At 35.5% G+C, this 26,757-nt stretch overlaps 1 protein-coding gene across 1 annotated transcript in view; it reads right to left on the bottom strand.

Annotated features, from left to right (window-relative positions):
* Positions 1–26,757, bottom strand: part of LOC135211317 (ankyrin-1-like) — a 27,907-nt gene continuing 1,150 nt past the window's right edge. Inside the window, exons 2-15 of the mRNA XM_064244634.1 lie at positions 19,711–19,846; positions 19,274–19,372; positions 18,485–18,580; positions 16,921–17,204; positions 16,360–16,459; positions 13,595–13,693; positions 12,523–12,812; positions 12,070–12,180; positions 10,879–10,980; positions 8,902–9,057; positions 5,273–5,428; positions 4,640–4,783; positions 3,683–3,802; positions 1–2,953 (exon numbers count right to left, since the gene is read on the bottom strand). Coding sequence (XP_064100704.1) covers positions 2,840–2,953; positions 3,683–3,802; positions 4,640–4,783; positions 5,273–5,428; positions 8,902–9,057; positions 10,879–10,980; positions 12,070–12,180; positions 12,523–12,812; positions 13,595–13,693; positions 16,360–16,459; positions 16,921–17,204; positions 18,485–18,580; positions 19,274–19,372; positions 19,711–19,846 — 2,007 coding nt within the window. The 3' untranslated portion in view covers positions 1–2,839. The remainder of the gene's footprint in view (positions 2,954–3,682; positions 3,803–4,639; positions 4,784–5,272; positions 5,429–8,901; positions 9,058–10,878; positions 10,981–12,069; positions 12,181–12,522; positions 12,813–13,594; positions 13,694–16,359; positions 16,460–16,920; positions 17,205–18,484; positions 18,581–19,273; positions 19,373–19,710; positions 19,847–26,757) is intronic.

Here is a 26,757-nt window from a genome sequence, read left to right as displayed (position 1 = left end):
CACAATTCTTAAAAACGTTTTTATTACACCAGGTACAAAAATACATCCGCGAGGTCACAGGGCTCAACAAGATTAGCTAATTATTCCACCTCCAATCATATTGCCTGAAACAGCAAATAAAATTTCTTATATTTTTAGTTTTACACTTATTTTCTGTCATCTACCACACATCACAGCAATCTATGGAGACGTTTCTAACTCCGCAATATTGTTACATAGAGGCCAACATTTAAATCTCCATATCCCTTAATGAACTACGTTCATCATTTATATGATAATTCTAAACCCTTATCACATTCTACATTTACAAACTAATGCAAGCACCATTTTGCACAGGAAAAAAGGGCATTTATCAAGATTAAGTTTTCATGCTTTCTGAAACAAAACTGAACTTTAAGTCTGTGATAAAATATCTTGTACCATATTGCATCTACAAATGGACGGCTTGGTTTCACAAGTCTGCAAAATAATTGTCACTCATATTTCTTTCAGCTACTATTTGAGATGACATTGAATTGTGAAATTCCCAATATCGTACATTCTACAACATAAGATTTTCCCTCCTTGCCGCTTGTAACCAAGAGATTTAAGTTAGTTGGAACGGTGGAAATTATTTTCCAGTGTTCCTTCTTCATAATCTTTACTTGCAAGAAATTAACTTCATTTCTGTTATTTTCAGGCAATTTCCTATTGTAGTTTCAGGCCAGTCTCTCCTGTGTTTTCAGGCCAGTTCCTATTGTATTCTCAGGCCAGTTTCTCCTGCGTTTTCAGGCCAGTTCCTATTGTATTCTCAGGCCAGTTTCTCCTGCGTTTTCAGGCCAGTCCCTATTGTATTTTTAGGCCAGTCTCTATTGTATCTTCAGGTCAGTTCTTAATGTGCTTTCATGGCAGTATCTACTGCGTTTTCAAGCCAGCTTCTATTGTGTTTCCCAGGCCACTTTATCACTTTCAATGCAGTTCTTATTGTGTTTTGAGCCCAGTTTCCAATGTGTTTCCAGGCAAGTTGTAGTCTCTCACCACGATTCTACACCATGATTCAGTCACTCTGACTCTTAAAAATCTTTTGCTGTCCTGTATCCCTTCTAATTCTCCATACACACTTCACCAATTGGCCGAGCAGTAAAGAAACGACTCTTTGTCTATAGTTCTCCTCGTTGGTCGTATCTTGCAGTGGCGTTTTGCCAAGCTACAAATAGCTTCGCTGATACGTTTCAAGAGAAATAAATGGTCAACTGGTTTTCCAGCGATTTGGAAACAGATACTGAAATTCTGGTAGTTGTTACAGCAAATGTTATGAAGAATCTTCTCTACAGCGAAGAAGTACCAATTTACGTGGAGAAAATCTTGTTTAGTAATTAGCATATTATCACTCTAATGCGAAGGAACTAGAAACAGTGCACCTGAATAGGGGTGTAATTATTCATATATAAAGCATGATAATTTGAATATAGCATTCTAGAAGAAGTGCTGGGGTTCCATTTAAACAAAAGGCCTACGACTGTTACAGTGTTGTCATCATTAGTGTTCTGATTATGTTTAACATTTACTCGCTACTAGAACAGTATTTCCTTACATATTCTATAGCAAGTCCATAGTTACAGACTCTCAACTCCCACTTAAAAGCCCTTTGGTATACGAGTGGTAAAATAACATGTCTTACTTTTAATACCAAACGAACATAAGCTAAGCTGCTAGAAAGCCTTTTGATTCTTACCATCGACGCTTGATCAGTTTAACGTGAATTGTTAACTTGGTATCATGTTTTGTAGCTTAAACTGGCTTCACTTCCTTTGACTGAAATGAAAAGAAACAAATCTGCTCCAATATGATGATAATTAGGCTGGTTATCTCTTCGACCTTAAGGCCATAACAGGTTGTTTGCCAATGTCATTTCACTAGCTGGTATGATCTTATTTATAGTTTCAATTATTTTTTGTTTTGGAGAATTATGTATTGTAGCAAACCATATCAATGGATTTATGGGTGCTTTATTATTTTCTCACTTTTATTTTGGTATCTGTCACAAATCCTCAGAGTAATTTCATGTGTGAAACCTTAGATGAGAGGAATGAAATGTTTATCCATATCTTCACATATCTTAACTTTCTTGATTGATTCTTGAGAGGTACCGTCAACTTCTGCAAGATTAAGTTTAAAGAAACAATGCCACAGGAATCATCAAGAAACTTCTAAAGTTTTGTCATCCGATCCAAGTTAAATTTTACAGTACTTTCTCCTTGACGCACAAGAACCCTAGAACATCTACACCACTGTAGCGGAAGGCACTTGAATTGTTGTCAGTTTACCACTCCATCTTGAAACATATGTTTTACTAAGTACGAAACACCTGGTAATTTCGTAATGTTCTGTGAACTTTTGTCCACTATTGTTTGGCTGTTGTTTGTAGGAATGACATTTTTTTCCTTTTTGTCTACCACCTATGGACTTCCTTTTACAATCATGGGATTTCTAAGTGAACCGAGAAAAAAATGATTAATATTACCCTTGAAGCTTCATAAACAATTAGATATATTTTCACCCCCCAAAAACTAATAAATACAGCAATGCTGATTGATTGTGTAAAAACCTGGTTTTATGATTTTACAGAATGTTTGCTGAATATATAAAGCAATAAGACAAAAATATTTTTGTCTGCAGAAAGGGAAATAATATTTCCTGAACATGAAGGGGAAGACAAAACTTTGTCACTTTGCTCTGACCAAATAAAAGTACCCTGTTAATACCATTAGAACAAATCTGTTGTTATGTGCAATGAACAGTGCCAAACATAAGAAAAACGATGTTCCGTTTGCAAAGCAGTACTACCTCCATTTGGAAATCAGAGGCTTAGCACTAGGTTCAACAGATTATTCGTGTTTCGTTCAATATCCCTCAGAGCTTCTGTCAACTGTCGTTGGTACATCTCTTGATGGTGCGATCTCGGTCGACTAGTCTGTTGGGAATATACAATTCTTTATGAACTGAAAGTAAGTAATCTAAAGTCACTTGAAATGAAACTTTATCTCCTTTATAATACAGAACAAAAGCAAAGCAGATAAAAGCTATTTTTCTTCATATTACTAGCAAATTGAATTATAACAAATTAAAGGCAGAAACAGCAAACTTGAATTCTTGTCATCCTGACTGTGTTAACCTTAAAATCAAAACACAAATTGAATGTTTCCTGAAAGGAAGAATTTCAAAAGAAATTGGAAGAGAGGAAGAGGGAGGTTTCCACAAAGGAATAAGATACAAAGGGAGATTCTCAAAATGACTGAGGAACCATGAAAATAGGCGTTTTCAAGAAGGCTGACAACCCAGAAAACTTCAATTTTCAAAGGGACTGAGAACCTAGGAAAACAGTTTTTAACAGAACTGAGAAACCAGGAAAACAGCAGTTTTCAAAAGAACTGAGAAACTAAGAAAACAGGAGTTTTTAACAGAACTGAGAAACGTGAAAACAGTTTTCGAAAGAACTGAGAAACCAGGAAAACAGGAGTTTCAAAAGGACTGAGAAGATTGAGATGTCAACAAAAATTAAAGATTTTCAAAAGTGCTCAGCTATCGGGAGACAGCTTTTGTAAGAGAACAGAGAAATCTGTAAAAAAAATAAGCAAATAAATGAATAAATAAATAAAACCAATTCAAGGAAAAATACAACATAATATACTACATCAATCACCTTAAATAACGGAAGACTAATGACTTGGGAAGAACAGGGTCGTTTAACAGGTTCCTTTTCCAATAATGAAGAAACGAGTTTTATATATTCACTGTTGAATTTCTTTGATATCTTGTCCACCTGAAATGAAAGAAGAGTACCATACCTTTTTACATATCAACCCCATGGAAGATATTAAGAACATACAAACAAAAATCCTCAACTATTACTTACAAAAAGGGGGGGGGGAGGAAATCTTCTACATAAATTCCTAAATTGGATGAATATTTGGAAAGAAAATTTTTGTAAGGATTTGAATTTGTCTACATGAAATTTCCACCAATCGAGAGATGTTTTGAAGAAACACTTTCTTATCTTATACTCTGAATGCCTCCTTATTTACTTTATTGAGCGGTTTCTTACTTACTTTACTGTGAGTATTTACTTACTTTACTGAGTGTGTTTTCTTACTTACTTTACAATGAGTCCTTTCTAGCTTACTTTACTGTGAGAACTTCTTACTTACTTAATGAGCGAGATTACCCACTAACTTTCCTGTGACTACTTTATCACTTACTTTAGTGCTTTCTTACTTTACTGAGAATGCTCTCATACTGACTTTCCTGTGAGTGCTTTCTCACTGATCTTACTAAGGGCGCTTTCTTTCCTACTTTACTGAGGGTAAGTGTTAACTTAGTTTACTATGAGTATTTTCTCACTTTCTTTACTGAGAGTACATTCTCACTTATTTTACTGGGAGTACTTTCTTCCTTCCTTCAATGTTTTTCTTACTCTCTGTACTAAAAGTGTTTTCTTTCTTACTCCACTGAGAGTACTTTCTAAACTTACTTTACTGAAGATGCGTGCTAACTTACTTTACTGAAGATGCTTGCTAACTTACTTTACTGTGTTTCTTACTGCGGTTTCTTACTATATTTGAGTACCTTCTAACTTTCTTTACCAAGAGTACTTTCTTACCTTGAAATTAGTGAAATCTTTCTGAAAGGAAGCCAGCTCATACAGAATACAACCAAATGACCACATGTCAGATTTTTCGTTGTAGGGACACTGATTGCGGACCTCTGGACTCTGGAAGAGATCATATTCCATCTTGTGGATTAGCTGGAATACCAAGAGTTAAGGAATTGCAGACAGATACACACGCGCACATACATATTGAATACATGCATACGTATGTATATGTGTGTATGTATGTATACATGCATATATTTGTATGTATATATGTTTGCGCGTGTGTGCATAAAACAATCAATTTCGCATCTATTTGTTACTTAATTCTTCTTCGGATAAAGATTCTGAAAAAAAAATTAATTTTTGGCATTCCAAGCAGTTTTGTCAAAAATTTCTTTGATGGAATAATGGACAGATTAGTAAACTAGTTATGAATAAACTGATGTAAATTAAATATTTAAGCTAAAAAATACAATTTTTGATTAGAAGATTGTCAATAAATATTCATATAAACGTTTCATATGCCCAATATCTTTTTCCACCACCTTTGAACTCAGAAAGTCTACGGGGATCTAAACCCATATTTCGCTGCCTTCCCCTCCTACAGCCGACAGAAGCCTCACTGGTAAAAGAACTTACCATATAGGGCGCAGTCCCCACGACAGACGTGGCATATCTCTTGCCTTCGATTAATTTCGCCAATCCGAAGTCTCCTAATTTGATGGAATCTGAGCCTGACAGGAAGATGTTTTCCGGCTTCAGATCTCGGTGAAGAATTCCCTTGCGATGGATGTACTGAAAGGGAGAATTGAAGAGTTTTAAGCCTTTGCCACTCACATCAGGATCCTGTGGTTGTAAGCCACGGGTTGATTGGGTCAAAAGTGGTCGAAGGAATTTAAAGTTTCCACTCACTGGTGTTTAATCCTATCGCATAGCCTGAATACTCCAGTGATTATCTTTCATTTTCACTTGACGTTTGCTGAAATTTTGAGATTACTAGTTACACACAATTTTTTTAACGTACATTGCATACACTGATATTTAAATGGATAATATTACAATTACCATTGATAATTATGAATCACGAACGCAAGAAAATTAGACTTAACTTACCTAGCTACAAATAAAATGTATTTTACCTATTTCACCGTAAGTTGCATACACTGATGTTTAAATAATACAATTAGCATAGATATTTATAAACTATCAAAGTGAGAAACTAGACTTAACTTACCAATGAATTTATGAAGTAAATGAAGATCCAAAACAGGGAAGAAAAAACGCGATTTGAGTTTATTGCTAAAATAAAATGCTAGGAATAACTTGCAACAAACCTTGGCGGACTGAGGCAACCGCTGATGGGTTACGATGAGGCCCGGAAACCAACAGAATCAAAAAAATTTCAGGAATTCTTTATATAAGGTGAATGTCTAGATATTTGATGCAATAAATAGAAAAATAAAATGAGTATACGTTTCACCCTGAGTCGTAAAGGTGTGAAAGCAATCGGCTGGATTTTCACAGTAAATAAAGAGTAGGATAAGATACAAAATCTCAGCCGTCAGACGGTAATGTTATTACACGCATAATATTCCCTCGGTTCTCATGACGTCATCACGCACTCGAATGGTGATTGGTTAGTGAATTATCGTTCTTAGCCTTGGAGATCCTTAAGGGTTAGTAATAATATGTCTTGGGTGTCCCTTCCGATAGGATAGATTTATATATATATAATATATATATATATATATATATATATATATATATATATATATATATATATATATATATCATCCTATAATATTCCGAGGGAATATTATGCGTTGTAATAACATTGACCGTCTTGACGGCTGATAAAATTTTGTATCTTATCCTACTCTTTATTTACTGTGAATCCGACCCCCCCCCCCCCCCCGATTGCTTTCACACCTTTACGACTCAGGGTGAAACGTATACTCATTTTATTTTTCTATTTATTGCATCAAATATCTAGACATTCACCTTATATAAAGAATTCCTGAAATTTTTTGATTCTGTCGGAATTGATATATCATATATGTAAATCGAAGGGGAATTTTTTTGTTGATAATAATAATTTCGTCATCTAAAAATTCCCCTTCGGTTTACATATATGAAAATATATCAATTCAGAGGTAGAGCGAATTAGATATTAAACGACATTTGTAGCTCGAATGATTTTATATTGAAGCACGGTAATGTGATAATTATTCATATATATAATATATATATATATATATATATATATATATATATATATATATATATATATATACATATATATATATATATATATATATTATATATATATTATATATATATATATATATATATATATATATATATATATGTATATATATATATATATATATATATAGTATATATATATATAATGAAATAATTATCACATTACCAAGTGCTTCATATAAATCATTCGAGCTACAAATGTCGTTTAATATCTAATTCGCTCTACCTCTGAATTGATATATTTTCATATATGTAAACCGAAGGGGAATTTTTTAGTTGACGAAATTATTATTATCAACAAAAAAATTCCCCTTCGATTTACATATATGATATATCAATTCCGAGGTAGAGCGAATTAGATATTAAAGGACATTTATAACTCGATTTAATTTAATAATTTATATATAATATATATATAATTTATATTTTTATATCTATATATATATATATATATATATATATATATATATATATATATGTGCGTGTGTGTGTGTGTGTGAGTGTGTGTTTCTAAGGCTTCTCCATAGCTACAGAAATGAATGTCCGATTGTGTCTGTACCGTATGGTAGAAAATATATGAGATGGATAAAATATAACTACAAAAAGCGTCATATAAAATCAACTCTGTTTATACAACCATACGATGAAACACGAATGATATGGAGACTTCTCAAATAAGAAATAATCAAAAATAATAATTAAACAATATGACGATGACTACATCGATAAACTTGGATGCGATTGTGATAACGATATCGAAAACCTTTTCATTGCACTTGCAAAAGCAAATCATCAGGGAAAGGAAGTGGATGATGATAATAACAAAGCGAACGTTTCTCCCGTCAAGTTTCGAAGCAAGCGAACATCCTAAGCGACTCCTAAAATTCGTCCCGAAAGTTACAGCGAGTAACTTTTGTGGCCTGGAGAATTTTGATTAATTTAGCACCGCCAGAAGTGAGTGAGTGAGCGAGCTGGAGATTCGAACTGGAAGGGAAAAGGGCGGCTGAAAAGATCGTGTTGAGCAATTTGTGTTCATCTGAGCCCAGGCCTCAAGGTGAATTATTTCTTCTTTTATTATTGCAGTCTAAAAGACGTTTATTAGACCAGGCCTCAATATACAAAGTCTAGTGCTTTGTACAATCTTTTGACAAAACAATTCAGTAACAATTAAAATGCATTGTATCTATATGACCAATGTCAAGTAATGTTAACAAACACTGGGTCACATTTCTATGTTCTCCCGTTTCTATTCCAAAGGGTTTATTCTAAATGAGAGGTAGTTATTAGAGTTGGATAAATTTGAAGAAGCTGGACAGCTTGCTGAAAAGGGGTCAAATGTAATTGAAAAAAAAAATTCTATAGGTAGAATATCCATGCACTAAGTTATGTTGCAAACATTTGTAAAATCATAGGAGAGTTATTCCAGAGTTACTTAAGATGATTGATATTTAATATCTAGTAACAAAAAGCAATAAATAAATAAAGTGCCAAGCATCCTTCGTCTGGAGCCAAACATTTTGTGAAACTCAGCAATTTTCAGAGAGCGAAAATAAGTCTTTGTGTGTGTGTGGGGGGGGGGGGGGGGGGGGGATCGGGCGGTTGTCATGCAATCCTGCAGTCAGACCTTCACTTAAGAAGCACAGTCTTTGAAAAGAAATGAATCGAGAACGGAGGTAAAGTAAAAAGGTAGAGGACAAAGGAAAGCTGCAAGCAACCTATTAGATACCGACACTGAGCTGCACTGGCGGCTGTTGGAGCAGCAGAATAGCCCAAGATGACCTGTTAGTTGCAATGCCAAAGGCAGTATTCACTCAACTGATGTATCTCTTATCATGTGGCTGAGCCAAAACTTTCTGAAATTGTCTTCTTCAGCCTTTGTCCTGCAAACCTTGTGGGTTGTCATTAATCCGAAGACAGCCATTTACTTTCTTAACCTAGTTACACGAGCCTTACAGTGTCACCTTCATTCTAGAAAAAAGAGAATAAAAAAGCAGTATCCTTACGTGCAGAGCAGAGGCAATCTTCCTCGCCCAGTTCACAACCAGTCTCTCCTGGAATACCTCTTTCCTGGCTTTCTGCTGCTTGATTCTCTGGGCCAAGTCCCCTCCACTACAGCACTCCATCAGGATGTTGAGTGTATTCTTTTCGACATGGCATCCCTGAGGAAGATATCATGGGTTTCTACGGTGTTGCCTTAACATGTGTGTTCAGAAGATGAACACTATTCATTATGGAACATGCCCACAGGGGTCGCTGACTTGAATTCATGCTTCCAAAGAATAAATGACAATTATTCAGAAGATGAATCCTGTTCAAATGGGAAAAGTGTGCCAGTTTATGATTACAATTATGTACGTTCATCTTAATCGTTTGTATCTTTAGATTTTGTATGTATCTATAGCTGAAGAAATAGGGAGTGGTTCCAGGAGGAATTACATCAGATTCACTCACCATTCTTTGCCTTGGACTCCTAAGTTGGGGGTAGGAACTCATTCACGCCAGTTTTCCGGCCTTTTGTCGGTCCTCCTCTCCTCCTCGCTCCTAAAAATTCTCAATTATATAATCTTTTAAACAAACCAATCGTCCAACATTCCTTTCAAACTATATCAAACAATCTGATTCATCTTTTGACCTGAGTTAGCCTTTTATACCACCTTCTACCGATTCTCTCTCTCTCTCTCTCTCTCTCTCTCTCTCTCTCTCTCTCTCTCTCTCTCTCTGTCTTTCCTTTTCTATTCCTCATGGACCACTTATAATAACCAAACAGTTCGTCTTAACAGTTTCAGCCTCTTCCCTTTCCTCTGCATTGAAAAGCCCCACTTCTTTTCCATAAAAGGGGAATTGGCTCAACAATCTCTCGATGCATTTACCCTTGTCTCTTAAATACACCAAGTCTCGTCCCGGTCTTTCTCACGTACCCTGCTATCTTCCTTTTCACGTATCCCGTCAGTCACTTCTCTAATCTTATCATTGTTTATATTTATTTTCCATTATCTATGTATCGAAATTTTCACTACTTCATCTTTCTAGTTTCCATTTGCCCTCGTAGACTTACCCTGCTCAGATTTAATCTCAATTTTCTCTCTTTTTACAGAGTATCGAATTGTTTCACTCGACTGCAGTTTCTGTTCAATATCCCAGTCATTAGTCTACCTTCCAGGTATCAACCATTCTCGACTCATTTTCTTATGCTGTCCTTCTTTCGACAATTATCAGATCAATCTGATCTTCCTCCCACTTTAAAACCAAAACCAGTTACTCTCCCATCTTCTTCCTGTAAAGCAGCTTTGGCTTCACCCTAAGAATTTCAGTCTATCTTAGCAAGGAAGCTTCCAGGCCATATGTCTTCAATAAGCAATTTCTACTTCCATGCATGATACATCCTGTTGTGTTTCCTCCAACTTGCTTTCAAGTCTCACGCAATTGCTCCTTAATAGCATTTGATCTAAGCAAGATTTCCTATGTACAATCCTATACGCACAATTCTTCACTAATAAGTTCTTCGTCAGTTACGTTCATTCCACAAACAAAACCCTACCATAGACCTTTCTGGGAACACTGTTCCGAGTAATATATTGTATGTGTGTGTGCGTGAGTGCGTGTGTTTGCGTATGTATGTAACTATATCCCTAATAATTATCAATAGTATATATGCGTGTATATATATATATATATATATATATATATATATATGATATATATATATATATATATATATATATATATATAAATGCATGAAAGAGAAATTATGGAGAGAGCAAGAGAAAGACGAAACTGAAAGAGAAAGGCAGATGAGGAGATATTGATGAGATTCGTCTCAGCAAAGGGCGGGATCAATAGAGAGAGAGAGAGAGAGAGAGAGAGAGAGAGAGAGAGAGAGAGAGAGAGAGGCGAGGAAAAGAACGGTCAGACAGATCTGTTTCAGGAGGAAGAGAGAATGACTCACAGAGGCACAAAAATAAACTACTAAATATTCTTACCACAAATGTAACTATATTCGGATGTTTCAAGCATTTAAGAATCTGCACCTCCGACTCGTCGGGTTTCAGGTCTTCTTTCTCGGATTCGCTGTTCAGCTTTATCTTAGGAAAAGAAAGAGGACATTGAGCTTTAACATTGGAACTGATATATATGAAAATGTATGCCAGAGGCCAAGAGCTGGGATCGATCTATGAGGTCTTTTGCCTCTGAAAAGGGAATTAAGAGTGTAAAGGTTTGAAATATGTAACAGGAGGCAAACCTCAAAGCAGTTGCACTACGAAACAATTGTTATGATAGAGTGGGAAGTAAGATAGAGTAATGAGTAATGAGGTCCAGCTTGGCCGAAGGGACGCTGCATTTAGGTTTGGGTTTCAGTATTAAAAGTACTAATAATGTCAGCAACATGGGACGTTGGGGACTGTAATTGAATAGTTTCAGCAATCAGAAATTGATAGTTAGCATCAGGGTCTACAACACAAATATTAGTAAAATAATGTCAGTAACACTTACTTCACAGGACATAAAGCTTCAGATACAAAGCTTCAGAATACTTGAAATGATACTGAGAAAGTGAGCATTCTTTTCAGAGTTGGCAGAATAATAATGATAATATTATCAGTGACTGACGTTAAGCACTAAGTTATAATGGTGAAATGTTTCAGAAAATATTAGTGATATAGGGCAGTGGTTCTCAACTGGTGGTCCTTGGTGACATTTTGGGTGGTCCACAGGATGTTCACTATATTTAGTAATGAACTGGTAATTAATACTTATATGTTCTTTTAAGTTTACCGAAATGCAGTGAGATCAATTCGTATTATGGGTATTAAAACATATAATGGTGATCTACAGGTTGTGATTCTTGTGCAAGAAATATATTTCGATCCAAAATGTTTATTTATCGTGCCTCAAAATCGAAATGGTCCACAATATATCTCTTTATTGAGCTGGGGGTCCATGACCTGCAACGAGTTGAGAGCCACTCATTTAGAGTGTTGGTCTGCATAAGTAAAGTGATGGGGGACAATATTTCAGAGCATGAAGATACACCTTTGAAATGTTCCAGAATGATGCCTTAGACACTCGAGTGTTTCAATAAAAATGCTCAGCACTGATTACCCCAGGAGGGATTTAGAATAACAACAGTTTTTTTTTATAATTAAACATCGAGAACTATGCATGGCACTTACCTCCTTCACAACAATCTCCCTGCCGTTCATAGAAGCTAGGTACACCGTTCCGAATGCTCCACTTCCCAGCTTTTTCTTGATAGAAACCAGAGCAGTGTTTCCCTTGGAAATCTGCATAAAACAAAGACAAGAAATTTTAGAGCAGTTTCCCTTCGAAAGACAAAACATTTTATAAACACCCCTCTTCTGTTGGAGGCATGGGAAATAAAGACAAATTAACATACGTTTTGGCATTATCATGTACCGGGCCTTGAAATACTGCTGGCTAGACAACCGTGAATGGGTAAAAAAAAGGGGGCTAATTTTCTCCGGAAGGGGAGAGAGAGAGAGAGAGAGAGAGAGAGAGAGAGAGAGAGAGAGAGAGAATAAACGTGAACCATGACAGGGACAAGGAGAAGTAAAAAAATGAGCTGAAAGCCAGACAGACAGAGTAAGAAAAAATTGACAACTCACCTTAGTCCTTTCCAAGCTGCTCGTGCTATTCCCAAGGCTCCTCGACAGCGCCAAGTGACCTTCCCTCTTGGCAATATCGGCAGCCGAGAGACCTGTGCTCGTTTTCGTGTCTTCCACCACCCCTTGTTCCAAGAGCCAGCTGGCGGTCTCTGTCTTCCCGCGAATGGCAGCGAAGTGGAGGGGCGTCATGCTGAGGTTGTTGCACACGTCCAACTTGCAACCGTTCTCCTTCAGGAATTTCAGGACGCCGACGTGGCCTCCTGCAGCCGCGTAATGAACCGCTGTGCTACCTGCCGGAATTGTCTGCCGGTCAGTTTCCATGCAAAGACGTGACGCTCTCTTAGTCTCTTGTCAATAGGATTGACCAAAGGGCTCTGAATGGATTTTGACAGTTATTTTGACAACGGTGGACCTTGAGACTGACCAACAACAGACCTTTAGATTTTGGGAAGGTTTAGGTTTCCAAACACTCTTGCTTACACCTTAAACACTGAATATCTCGAGCAGAGACCTTGAAATTTTATTAGATAAACTTACAGGAAATATCTCAGCATGATGAGGAGGAACTGATTGAGACATTTCTTTTACAATGACAAACATTTGAAATAAACGAATCATATCCATACATAAATGATCACGATCACCAGACATAATGACAGTCAAGTACAGCAAAGTAAAAAAATTAAATGGTATTCAAAACAGATTAAAATATTATGAAATGACAAAGACAGCGATAGTCTTGAGTCCATGATGATTATGATGAAGAAGCCAGAGACTCCCTCGTGGAATTTATGATGGGATTATGATGATTATATTGAGGTAATACAAGACAGTGACGGGTATGCTAATGATTGGTAAAGAATATGAGAAAACAGGGGATACGTAACATTATAGAAGGAATAATTGGAAGGAGATGAAAGAAACCACTGGGCTTTTGGCCAGATAAAGAAAAAATGTGCAAGACTTTCATCGTCCGTTTACTTTATCAGTCAGTCAGTTATTGTTTCAAATACGATCTACTTTTAAGATAAGTTCGAGTGCCACTTGAAACATTTGAATGAATAAATCTTACCCATGTCATCCTCGGCTTCCCTCCTGGCCCCAAATACCACAAGAGCTTTGACGACTTCCAAGTGCCCATACAGAGAAGCTAAGTGGATAGCTCTAAGACCTGTGGGACGGAGAAATTACAGATACAGGTATCGACTTATAGGCTTTATAGTAATGTAGATTGATGCTGTTACTGATAATACTACTTTACTACTGATTTCTAATACTTTCGCTCTCGAACTTCACATTTCCAGAGGTCCTTTATTCCTCATACAGTTGGACTGTGGAACAGTCTCCCTGAGGATGTGTTGTGCAATTAGAACATCAGAGGTTCAAGCTTAGATCCAAAGCATGACTACCTTAATATACAATTTTCCTTGCATTTTGATATCTTACTTACAAATCTATCTATGTATTTATTGATTTCTTAATTTGTATTCTCTTATTTGATAATAAGTGATCTCTCGTTTTTCCATATTTTCCTTGGCCTTCTTTTAGTTCTTTCAAATGAACACCACCATATTCTTTGGAAGCTTGAATGTGAAGCCGATGGCCCCTGTGGTGTTGTTCCATATGAATAGCGTTCATCTTTCGACTAATAATAATAATAATAATAATAATAATAATAATAATAATAATAATAATAATAATAATAATAATAATGATAAAGCTGAGTGAACATTTGCTACAACTCCTGGTATCCACACGTTTGTAGCGGGATAAATACATTTCAAGATGTACTTCCCCCAAAAGGTCTTTCAAGTAATCATTGCATGATCATTTGTGTCTCTCCTGCTTTGCTTAATGAGCCTGAGAAGCTGATAGTTAAACCCTTATCTAGGTACTGAAGTATCTTAATTTAAGTGATTAACACTTTCAATATCTAAGTACGGAAGTATCTTGAATTAAGTGATGAGCACTGTCAACATCTAAGTATTGAAGTATTTTGAATTAAGTGATGAACACTGTCAACATCTAAGTATTGAAGTATCTTGAATTAAGTGATGAACACTGTCAATATCTAAGTTTTGAAGTATCTTGAATTAAGTGATTAACACTGTCAACATCTAAGTATTGAAGTATCTTGAATTAAGTGATGAACACTGTCAACATCTAAGTATTGAAGTATCTTGAATTAAGTGATGAACACTGTCAACATCTAAGTATTGAAGTATCTTGAATTAAGTGATGAACACTGTCAACATCTAAGTATTGAAGTATCTTGAATTAAGTGATTAACACTGTCAACATCTGAGTATTGAAGTATCTTGAATTAAGTGATTAACACTGTCAACATCTAAATATTGAAGTATCTTGAATTAAGTGATTAATAGAGGCCAACCATTCCCGTTGGATCAGATGAAAACCAGGTGATTATAACCAATATTGCCTTGGGTACCACCCTGTGAAACCACCAGTAGTTTTGGTAATGTTGCCACTTAACATCTTATTAATATCATACAAATACTTGACTGCATTTAAATTGAACAAATGAGCATACACAAGATTTGGCAAGGAAATTATAGTTTGTCACGTCTTTATGAAAGAACTAACTGGAAGACGAAGACGAGATGTCACAATTCCCAGTTGGAGGCAATGTTAGCCGGAATTGACAAAGAAAACATCCGCATGGCCTCATTTCTTTGCTGTAGGATTTATCCATAAACATAAACTATACTAAAACCCACAATCTATTCGCGTTAAATCGAAGTGAAACTCCTAAAATGGACGTATTAACTGAGTCACCCACTATATTGCATCATATCTTTGGTTAAGACGATAATCAATTTTTTATCGCGCCGTTTTTCACTCTCCTTCACATAATTGCCTTTCAGCCCATAGAATCTTTCTTAGAAGGCTAATGAACCTTTCAGTTTGCTCCAGAAGAATATCTGAACACTGTGAGCAATAATAATAATAATAATAATAATAATAATAATAATATAAGCAGGAAGTAGACCTTCCCGGATACATATCTTATTAAAAAGTATGGCAGAGTTAACTGGTTTTATAACGAATTTTTCTGATAACTCGCTCTTCAGAATCAGCGACACTGCTAAGTAATTGGCCCTTATTCATGGTGTTATCTGGTATTTTGAATGTCATGGTCTGGTGTTATCTAATAATAAAATATAAGAAATATATATTTTATTTTGATTGTATTTTAATACACATGCGGAGACTATAACGGCATTGTAGATGGTGATCTCCGCTGCAAAATCGTTCATACAGTATTTTCTTATTACTACTTTAGTATTTTCAGAGTCGGCTATTTCCTTAATGTCGACATGTTTCGGCCATCTCCCTGGCCATCATCTGAACGTCGCAAGGGATGTTCTGAAGGGCATCGTTGCCGGGATAGCTTTTATGAAGGACGAATTATAAAAAAAACTATAGAAAATTCTTTTTATACGATAAATTCAGTTAACTCTGCCATTCTTTGTAATAATAAGGATAATAATGATAACAAAAATAATAATGAAACAAACAAAAACTTCTTTCAGTTTTCTTCTGAGGTTTGAGAAAGAAACCCACAAAATCACTGTGTATAACGTGTTTGCATATAAGTATTTACATTTTATTTTACTCAACGCTCGAGTGCTTTCAGACCCTATCTGTGGCCCTCTTTCAGAGATGCGTAGGTTGTCAGCCTGGGTCAAGGCCCAGCAGATAGGGCCTGAAAGTACTCGAGTGTTGAGTAAAATAAAATATAAATACTTATAAGTAAACACGTTATACAAAAGTAATTTTGTGGGTTTCTTTCTCAATAATAATAATAATACCAACCCCATTCATCTTCTTCCTGTGTCTTGCAGTCTACATCGACTCCAGCTTTAAAGAAAGACATGATATTCACGAGTTTTCCTTGAGCAACGACTTGAAGAAACTATGAAAGATAACAGAGCAATAGTGATTAAAGTTACTGCAGATACAGGATAACAAGGCATTTAGTCACTAGAGTGACTGTAGATGGAGCATTAGCTACTAAAGTTACTGTAGATGGAAGATAACCAAGCATTAGTTAGGTTACTGTGCACAGGATGACTGAACATTTGTTATTCGAGTTACGGTAGATAGAGATAACAGAGCATTAGTTACTAAATGTTACTGTAGAGGATATTACATCACTGGGTACAAAATTGTCTAAAAGTGAATTAAGGTCATTAGGAAGATAACATAGTAGACAAATGGAACTTATCGTCTAGTTAAGGTGTGAAAAAACATAAAAGAGGCATCCCTTTAACTAACAGACAAACACACACATATATACTTGAAATCAAAGTAACAACTTCGGTTGAAGAGAAAACCAACTACCAGACTTTCTCACCAACCACTACAAGGTCTAACCTTCCTTTGCTGGAGGAGAATCCAGCTGTTCAGATAGCCAGCAATTTCCGTGTGGCCTTTCTCCCTAGCAAGGTCCTCGGCTGTGTTTCCCCTGTTGTCCCTGAGGCTGAAGCTAACTCCTTGTTCCACGAGCCACAGAACTGTCGTCAAGTTGCCTTGTTTGGCCGCCAGGTGCAAGGGGGTCATACCGCAGTCCGTTTTTTCACTCAGCTCGCAGACGGTTTCTAGAACCTCTAGAAGGAGTACCTGGCCTCCAATAGCTGCGAAGTGTATGACTTTCATCCCTGCAGAGAGGAATGTCGTGCTTTTTATCTGAAGAAGGTGGTAATGACGTTGGTTAAACTGTTAAAAGTCACAATTGGCGTCCAGCAAAACATGCAATGAGATTAACCCATGACACATCGTATACCAACTCAGCCTAGACTCATTTCACTAAGCAGGATAAAGTCCTTCCCAAAAAAAGCTACCTCCTCCCCTTCCTCACTTCCCCTCCCCCATCCTGGCCACTCCCTCACCACAAAACTGTGCCTCTCATACTCTAAATGTATAATAATTTGTAGAGAGACACTTAGCTCTTGAGCAAAAGAGTTTGCTGATGCATCACAGAACCTGACCACCTGTTTGTGGTCAACTCAGTTTTGGTGATCATTATTACTTTTAGGGCAGAACCTTCTTTTGTGAGTAAACTTCGCTTACGATCTGTTACTGGTCAGATGATTATGATGGCTAAAACAGCAAGAAGAGTTTCTTTTGGTCAGAACACTTTTCATGTGATTGAAATTTTGAGATTTAACTTTATCCATGAAATTTGGTACGGGTCAAACTGACTATAAAACATTTTATGATAAAGTTAAAATGAAAACTATTCTGGGTCAGAATTGATAATGGCCATGTCTTATGGCTAGAAAACTTAACAGAAATAGTCCTGATGACTAATTTTGTCCTGAAACCCTTCAACTAAAAAAACAAAAATCCACGTGAAAACTACTGTTATCCAGAAACTCATTAGCTACGAAATTTTGATTTCCAACATTTTACAAATGAAATCAAACTATAATTTCCATTTTGCTAAGGGATTTTCTTATTAAAAATTCGAGACGGAAAATCTAGAATGATAACAATCAAAATCCATTTGGGTAAAACAGTTTTAGGTGTTTATGAATAAACTTCATTAGTTATTATTTTTGAGAAATCATGTAATATATTTTAAATGACTATATATATCAGGTCGGCAAGGTGACCTCGTCGTAATTATGGTATCGCGGGTTCGTTTCCCGCTACCGGACATCATGATTTCTTTCATGTTTCTTTGAAGTTGGATCTTGAGGCTTTGTGGTGACAAGCGTATTCAAAAAAGAGCAAAGAATTTGAGCAGTTAAGCGGGCATTGTGGCTATTATATTTACACATGGTTTTCCCATGTTCATTTATCATCTTCAAACGTATTTCACGTTTCTCCTTTTCGCTCAAGGTTTGAACAGTGATCATAATAATTGGACCTTTCGCCTGCATTAACTTCAGTAACATACCTGTAGCCTACATATTTATGTTTAATAACAACGTACCTTTAGCTTTCATGTTGATGTTTGCTCCTCCGTTCAGAAGCAGACGGAAGACATTGACGTGACCTTTCAAAGCAGCTAAATGTATAGGAGTTAAACCTGGAGGACGATAAAAAGTTATTTTTTCATGTATATTAATGAGGAAGGAATTCTTTGCTTATATATTACAATGAAACATTTCACTCCATCATGAAGCTTATTCCATCGTTCTATTTTCTGTGACTTTCTTTAATACCACCTATCAGAATATGTGTGTGTGTGTGCTTGTTTGTTTGTTTGTTTTTCTAAGCTTGTTGATAAGTGGTGCAGCCTGCAGCTCATTTTTACTAAGTCTGTGGCTGGATGGGTACCAGTCTCTGCATAGGATCGACCCTTTCCTGAAAGATTAATGAATTACGTGAAGAATTATATATATTCATATATATATATATATCATATCATACATAGATACATATTCATACATACATATATATATATATATATATATATATATTATATATAGAGAGAGAGAGAGAGAGAGAGAGAGAGAGATGGAGAGAGAGATGAGGAGACGAGAGAGAGAGAGGGTGCTGCCTTGTAGTGACTGAACGAGCCTGTTCAATGCATTTTGGATACACGTTAAGCACATGTTGAGATGCATGTTCAAATATGAGTTGAAATGCAAGTTGAATACGTGTTGAAATACAAGTTGGATGCATGTCGAATACAAGTTGAACTCATGTTGAAAATTTTTTCGTGTGACTGGACCTCTCACTCTTATCTATGTTCTCGACACATTCTGCAGTGACGTACCTTCTCTGTCCTTCGCGTTCACGTCTGCTTCTTCTCGCAAGAGAAGTCTGACGATTCCTTCATGACCTTTCTCAGCAGCTGCGTGTAAAGGCGTGCGTTCTGTGGAGAGAGAGGGAGAGAGAGTAAGTGATGATAATAACAGCACCAACTAATTCAGTTAATGAAATAAGAACTTGGTTTTTGTAATGACTTGAACAGACAGAAGTGAACGCGTCTTTTGATAATGGCAACCATTCAGTTTCAGAGTTTCATTCCAATGTGATCTCAATATGAATAGATATACATATTATAGTATATGTGTGTGTGTATATATATATATATATATATATATATATATATATTATATATATATATATATATCAATAAATATATATATATATATATATATATATATATATATATATTCAAACACCAAGATTTACTGATTCCAACCTTACCTCTGTTGCGTTTATTGGAAGAATTGGCACTCGTACCATCTACAAGACAACTTTTCACCGAGTTCAGGTCCCCACTCAAAGAGGCATCGTAGAGACCGATTCTCTGAGACTTACCATTCTGAAAGTATAAACAGAATCATCTTTAAAGGCATCACAGCCCGCTGCTGGCTCTGAATAGTGCATGGGAGGGCAACCACCAAGCCAAGTCAAACCTATTCGTTTAATATTTCTAGTGTAACTGTTGGGTTATCAGCTGCGTGAGAAAAAAACTCAAATAGGAAGGATTAGCAGAAAATTAAGCCAACAATTTCATAATCACAGAGTAAACAGGAATTTGTAACGTATAATCTATAGCAGTAATTGTCGGTTCAAAAGCCAGATGGTAAAATCAGCATTGACTATAAAGGAACTTGGGACTCAGATATTATAGATAAAATCTTCCCCCAAACAGAGATTAAGAAGATTAAGGAGAAATTGTCAACTGGAGTGACGTAACAGCTGACCTCTGGATCTCTATGTATAGGTATACCACTTTTCTGCAACTTTCATCTCATTCCTTACCACCTGAAGAGGAAGACAGTTATTCTACATAATATAACATTATCTTTCTATATTTTGGCGTTTTCATGGGCTCCTTTTACTGCTTTAACAGAAAGTACTTTAAAAGTTCATTGCATGAGTATCTACTACTCTATATATATTAATCATATCAGTATATGATAGGTTATATATATATACGAAGTATTCTTCATCATATAAGCGTTAGATCGATACTATAATATAGTATATATACTAGGTACTATATATTAGGTTATTATACTCTTAGTATAATTATATAATTATTAATCATACTTACGTAGCGTAGATATATACTATACTTTATTATACCTATAGCTATAGTCATAGGTAGATCATAGTACTGGTAGATTTATTTTATTATGATTATACATTATACTATATATATTATATATACGTATCACTATAGAGTATACGATCTTATATATATATATTAGTATAGTATACAGTTAGCTTTTACACGCATGATATATAGTATAGTATGAGCTATATACTTATTATAATATATACTAGGTATATATCCCTATAGCTATATATTAGTATACGGGCTAGGTTAAATCATTAATATATATATTATAATAATAAAGGGCTTATTACTATATATATACAACGATAATCCCTAGTATCTAAATATATTACAATTAGCTATATATACTACGTGAATATTAGTACTATTATATAATAGTATTATGAGGTACATAGATATAGATACTTAGATATATATATACTAGCCAGTATTAGTATACGTTACTGATATATAATAGGCGTTTCAGTATCACTATTATCTATTCTAGTAGTATATATCATATATATCGCTTACGTCACTCTGAAGTCAGTACCCCGTTAGGTAGTTCTATAGTACTATTATATCAATTATACCGGGTACTCAGATATATATACTTTATAAGTGAGCGGCGTAAGTATACTAATTAATATACGTTAACTCTACTAGCTATCAATAGATTTATATAGTATTATACCTGACTGCGAGCGCTATATATATACTTAGTCATATATTCATGATATAATATTGCATATATATGAGTTATTATGTCATAGAATCATAACTAATACGTAGGCGTATATGTATCTACTAAGTATATATGAGTATCATTACAGTAATAGTATAATTAGTAGTATAGAGTCTATATGTATAGTATAATAGTACAACATTACTTATGCATAGGTGCTTTATGATTATATGGTTACTAGTAATATATACCCTAAGTACTATAGCTAGCTATAATATCAGTATGGATAGATTAAGCCTTAGCATATAGATTATATAGTACATATGTATTAGATTCGCTTTACGATTTTTAGGAATGCCCTGCGCCTTTCCCAGCAGAGTTTTAGTGATATTAATTATAAAAGAAAGCTAAGCCATGCCTCCTTCTCCTTTAAAGCAACTGTTGTTGGGGAGGAGAAAGGGCATGTCATTAGGCGGAGATAGCTTTTCCGGTCGTGACGGCAAGCTTTAAGGGTAAGAGCAGGCAAAGTCACCAAGAGTAGCTTAGGCTTCTTCGAGATGGAATTTTTAGGGAGCCTTTCTACAAATAACGGGACCTATTTTCCTTTCCAATTTGCCCAATTTGCTGGCGTTGTGTTTTATCAACTTTTCAGGCGATGCCCGAGGCGGTCTTTTGGAAGCCCCGTGCATTCAAAAACAAAAACAACGCCAGTATCGCTCTCAGTCAGCTGCCAGTCTGTGAGGGCCCCGGACAGAATGTCGCCAGCCGGCCCAGCTCCCCCAACAAACTTAAGCCGTGATTGGCTCGGTCGGCCCGTAGCTGGTGGGCGGGCACGAACCCCAGGACCTGAACGAAGTCAGGACCCGCATGTCGTTTCCACAACGATAAAGCACTGAATATTGCACTCCAGGGTTACGTCTAAAAGTGTAAACTTCAAACCCCAGCACCCTTTTAGCTACCCATAGGAGCGTACTCTTGCTTAAATTTCAATTTTCAATTCTCAAATTTTTACCCCTTCTAACATCAAGAAAAAGCCCTTGTCCTCATCGGGCACCCGTAGCTTCCCTTTGTGACTCGGTTAAAAACGCCAAGCTTTCAGGTGCAATAGCCTCCAGTGAAAAGCATTAGAGTTTCCTTCCCCCAAATGTTAGGAGAATTAAATCAGCCTTAATCCAGAAAACAAGAAGTCACTTTTTTCTGTTTTAATTGCTGCGTTTAATCTGGGAGTTCTTTTCCCGCCAGATTCCCAGTGGAGTCACGTGGCCGTCTCTCTGCCCCGCAAGGTGTTTTGCTATTACCCAAAGTTTTATGAAACCAGCTTTGAAATTTCATGCCAATTTACATTTCAGCCCATTTGTAGTGAGTATATTATAAGTCCCACCCGTGGGTTGGTAACGCTTGCACTTTACCTTTTCTTCCCAGGCCAGCAAGGGCCTGTTTTTTTTGTAATAAATAAAGGAGCTGTAGATAAAGTAACGAGCTGAGTTTGTTTTCTGGCGGACCTTCCCTTCTTAAAGAAATTATCAATAAACTATTCAGTTTTACGGTCAAGTTAAAGCAATTTCCTCTTGGAAAATCCCTCAATTTATTTTCCGTTTACCGGTATCATAGCCTACTCTTCCAAGGCCGGCTAAATACGTAAAAAATATATATAATGATATATATATATATTACAATCAATATAGGTATTAAGTAGTATATTATATATATATCATTTAATACGGAGTTTATAATTATTACATTTATATACATTTATTATATATATATATATATAATTATAGTTATTAATATATATTAAAAAAAAAGACAGAATCGAAAAAAAAGAGGTTTGTGGCGGTGAATTGTTAATCGGCACAGCTTAAACCGAAATCTTTGCCATTATTTTCAAACCGATTTTCCCACGCTTTGGAAAATTATTTACCTCTGAATCTTACGCCAAAACGCCCGCAGTTTGCGCATAATAAAGAAAAAGGAGTGGAAAGAAATTGGAAAGAGAAAGAAAAACATTAAACAAAATTTCATCATCAGTTTTGCAAAAACCAGAAAAAAAATGGCAACTGGGCGCGACATTATAAGTTGGTTACCACAACCAACTTGGTTTTTCGTTAGTTTTGATATATGTGTTTCATTTCGACGCCAAACCTTGTTTTTTCTCCCTAAGACTACAAATTGTTTCCAAATCTTTTTCTCAATGACTAAAAGGAACCGCAAATTTTCGGACCCCAATTTTTTAAATTTATGTTCATTTCTCACGTTTGATTTTTAGGGAAATACCTTGTCCTGCCAACATTGATCTTAGGATCAGATGTTTTTTGCTATTACTTTTCTTTTGCTGAACCATTTCTTCGAGTTCGTGGCCTCGAGGATTTGGCCGTGGGCTGAGACCAGCATGTCTCTCTCTGCGCTGTAGATATTAATTGATTCGATTTGTATCCTCCCCATGATGAGGTATAGTTAAACAGTAGGTCGAAGTGTTGCCTTGTGCTGGGCCAACCAAACAGTTTTTCCAGAGTGTTGAATATTATTGTATCTGACAATATCATTATATCTGTCCCAATTCTTATTGCGTTTACCACCAATACACCGTCTTCCCTGAGAGCTTCGAGACAATTTCCTGTTTGCTCGTTCACCAAACACCCAATTTTGCCTTCAGGTCTGTATGGAATAATTGTTACTATTTCTTGTAATCTGCCCATGACTTCTGCCCTAAAGCATTCCTAAAGTTTTGTTTACAAATTCTCTCCCATTTGGTCGGTCAATAAAGCCTTTAGGGTGAAGCCATATCTGCCAGATTGATAATCATTGAGAAAAGAAATGCTTAACAGGCTACCTCCCTTTCAAACCTGTTTCTTTTATACTTAAGTGAAAAATTTTTCTACTATCCTTTCATAAGTTCATCTATTATTATTAACCAAAGTTACTTATGTTCGCATATTCTAAACTCACGAAAAATTTGCCTAGGATAAGGATTCCATAATGTATTTCGCCTGAAAAGGTGGGTCTTAACTTGTTGTATGAAAGTTTTTATCTTAATTTGTATGAAGGTTATCTAATTTGTATTTCATGTACTTATCCTTGCAGGTTTGCATGCCCCAGTTTTTTGGGGGCAATTTAACCTGCTATAATTAATTTTTTCACAGAATTTTCCACATCTATTTTCCCATGTTTGTCGCCAAAATGTATTTAGCACCACACCTCATTATATCATTTTTTCCTATCACCCCAAGTTGCGGAACTACCGAAACCTTGCAATGGTACTATATGCCAAAACCACTGGAAATTAGGGACCGTTTCAGAATTACGATCTGTTGTCCGTATCTCCTTTACTTTCACTAGTTTCTTTCAATTTATATTTAATTTTCCTGACCAAGCAATTAGGATTTACCTTCTTAAACTCGGGTAAAACCCGAAAAAGGTTAACTTATAACGTTTCCTGACTAATTCCCTTTCTAAGAAAAAGACTTTTGCATCTGCTGAGGCAGCTAGGAATTTCATCTTCATTTCTGCCTTTGCCTGCTAATGAGACGCCCGTATCCCTTTTGTAGTTAGACTCGCTAAGTGCACTAGGCGTAACCTTGAAATCCTTCCATTGTCATTAAAAACTTCTACTTAAGGGCGCCTGCTACTAACATTTAATTTTGCCCTTCTATATATTTGAAGCTGGTTGGCAGCGAAAATTTGCTTTTGATAGTTAGAAACAATCCAAAGCTTCTTTTTTAGGGCGACGAAATCGGGCTTATTAATTAAAAGATCTAACAATAATGGCTGTGGTCTGTTAAGGACTTCTACATTATTCCCTATCTAGGTAACAACTTTAAAATGAAACTAAAATTTATAGCTATTGCCAAAAGCGGTCTTCTTTATCTTATGGTAGCCATTGATCTCTCATTGCTGGCCTTTTGGTTCCTGGAACCTTTCCTGTATAGAAAAAAGGTTTATGGGATGGAATTTCCCAAATCAAACTTTTTGCATAAAGGGCAAGCACCTAGTACCTCCTGGCTGGCAATCAGAGTGAACTAATGTGAATGCGGTTTGCTGAAATCTTGGAAACTTTCAATTAAATGGGGGGAATTCCATTAATCGCGGTCCTTAAGCTTTTGAAAACTCTCATGGAACTGGGGTTTCTTCCCCATTGAAATTTGAACGTCTTCCTGCAATTATATCTGTTAGACGGAGCTGCTCATATTAGAAAAACCCTTTCAAACCAAACCTCTTAGAAGAAACGAAACCGGCGATACCCAGGAAATGACTTTAATCCTCTTTCTTTTGATCTAGGGGTGGGCGAAAATTCGCTATTGGCTTTGGACTTTAATCGTTATTTACTCTAACCCCTTCCTTGGATATGACAATGGCCCTAGATAATGTGATTTGCTTGTTTTTCAAAGAATGAAAACTTAGCTAGCTTAATTTTCATATATAAACTATCGTTTACACAATTGTTATGCGCATAATACAATAAACAACATGACCTAATTTAAACTGAATGGTATCTAAGAGATTTTTCTTCAGAAATAGTTTCAAGCTTTCTAGGACTAACAGCCCTCATCATCAAGTATCAACAGAACCAGATGATGAGGACAGTTAATCCTAGAGAGCTCGTAACTTTTCCTGAAGAAATATCATCTCTAGGATACCATCCAATTTCAGGAGAAGACCATGTCCATTATATATAAAATGAGAAACATAATACTAAAGCGTAAAGGTACTTAGAACGTGACGTGGAGGTAGAGAAGCAAATTCGGACATGCGCATATTTCAAAAAGCATGAAAAATTAACCAATCGGTTCAAATGCGCGCCGGTTGAATAACTCCCTTGATCGAGTTCAAAAGCCAGAAGTTGAGTCATAGAATGACGTCTCCCGACTGCATGCGATAATCAGCCAAAGTCTTCTCATCTTTGAGCGTTTGCCCTTTGTATATCAGGAGTTTATTGTCCATATCGATGTCATACTGCGCTGTCAAGATCACCTTCACGTGTTGGATGCTGGTTTTAGGCAGAATTCGTAGGGAGTAATTCTTATTTTCTTCCACTGCAGTCAGTTTTAAGGTTCCCTGTGAAGGGAACTCTAGTATGGTAATATATATATAATATAATATATTATATATATATATAATATATTATTATATATTATATATAATTAATTATAATATATATATATTATAATAGCTTCTAAATATATATATTATCATGATATATATATATATATATATTATAGTATAATATATATATATATATAATAGCATAAATGATAAGATATAATATAATATATATTAATATACTAATATATTATAGTATATTAGTATATATATATATTATTATTATAATAATAATAATTATATAATATAATATAGGATATTATATATAGATATATATATATATTATTAGAATATTATAATATAATGATTAATAGTATAGGTTATGATATATAATATTATATATAGTAATATATAATATATATATATATACTATTATATATATTATATTATTATATATATATCT

The sequence above is a fragment of the Macrobrachium nipponense genome, chromosome 4 (genome assembly GCF_015104395.2).
Source record: "Macrobrachium nipponense isolate FS-2020 chromosome 4, ASM1510439v2, whole genome shotgun sequence".
Classification (NCBI taxonomy): Eukaryota; Metazoa; Arthropoda; class Malacostraca; order Decapoda; family Palaemonidae; genus Macrobrachium; species Macrobrachium nipponense.
The sequence above is the reverse complement of the archived record's forward strand: the minus strand, read 5'-3'. Positions and strand labels throughout refer to the sequence as shown.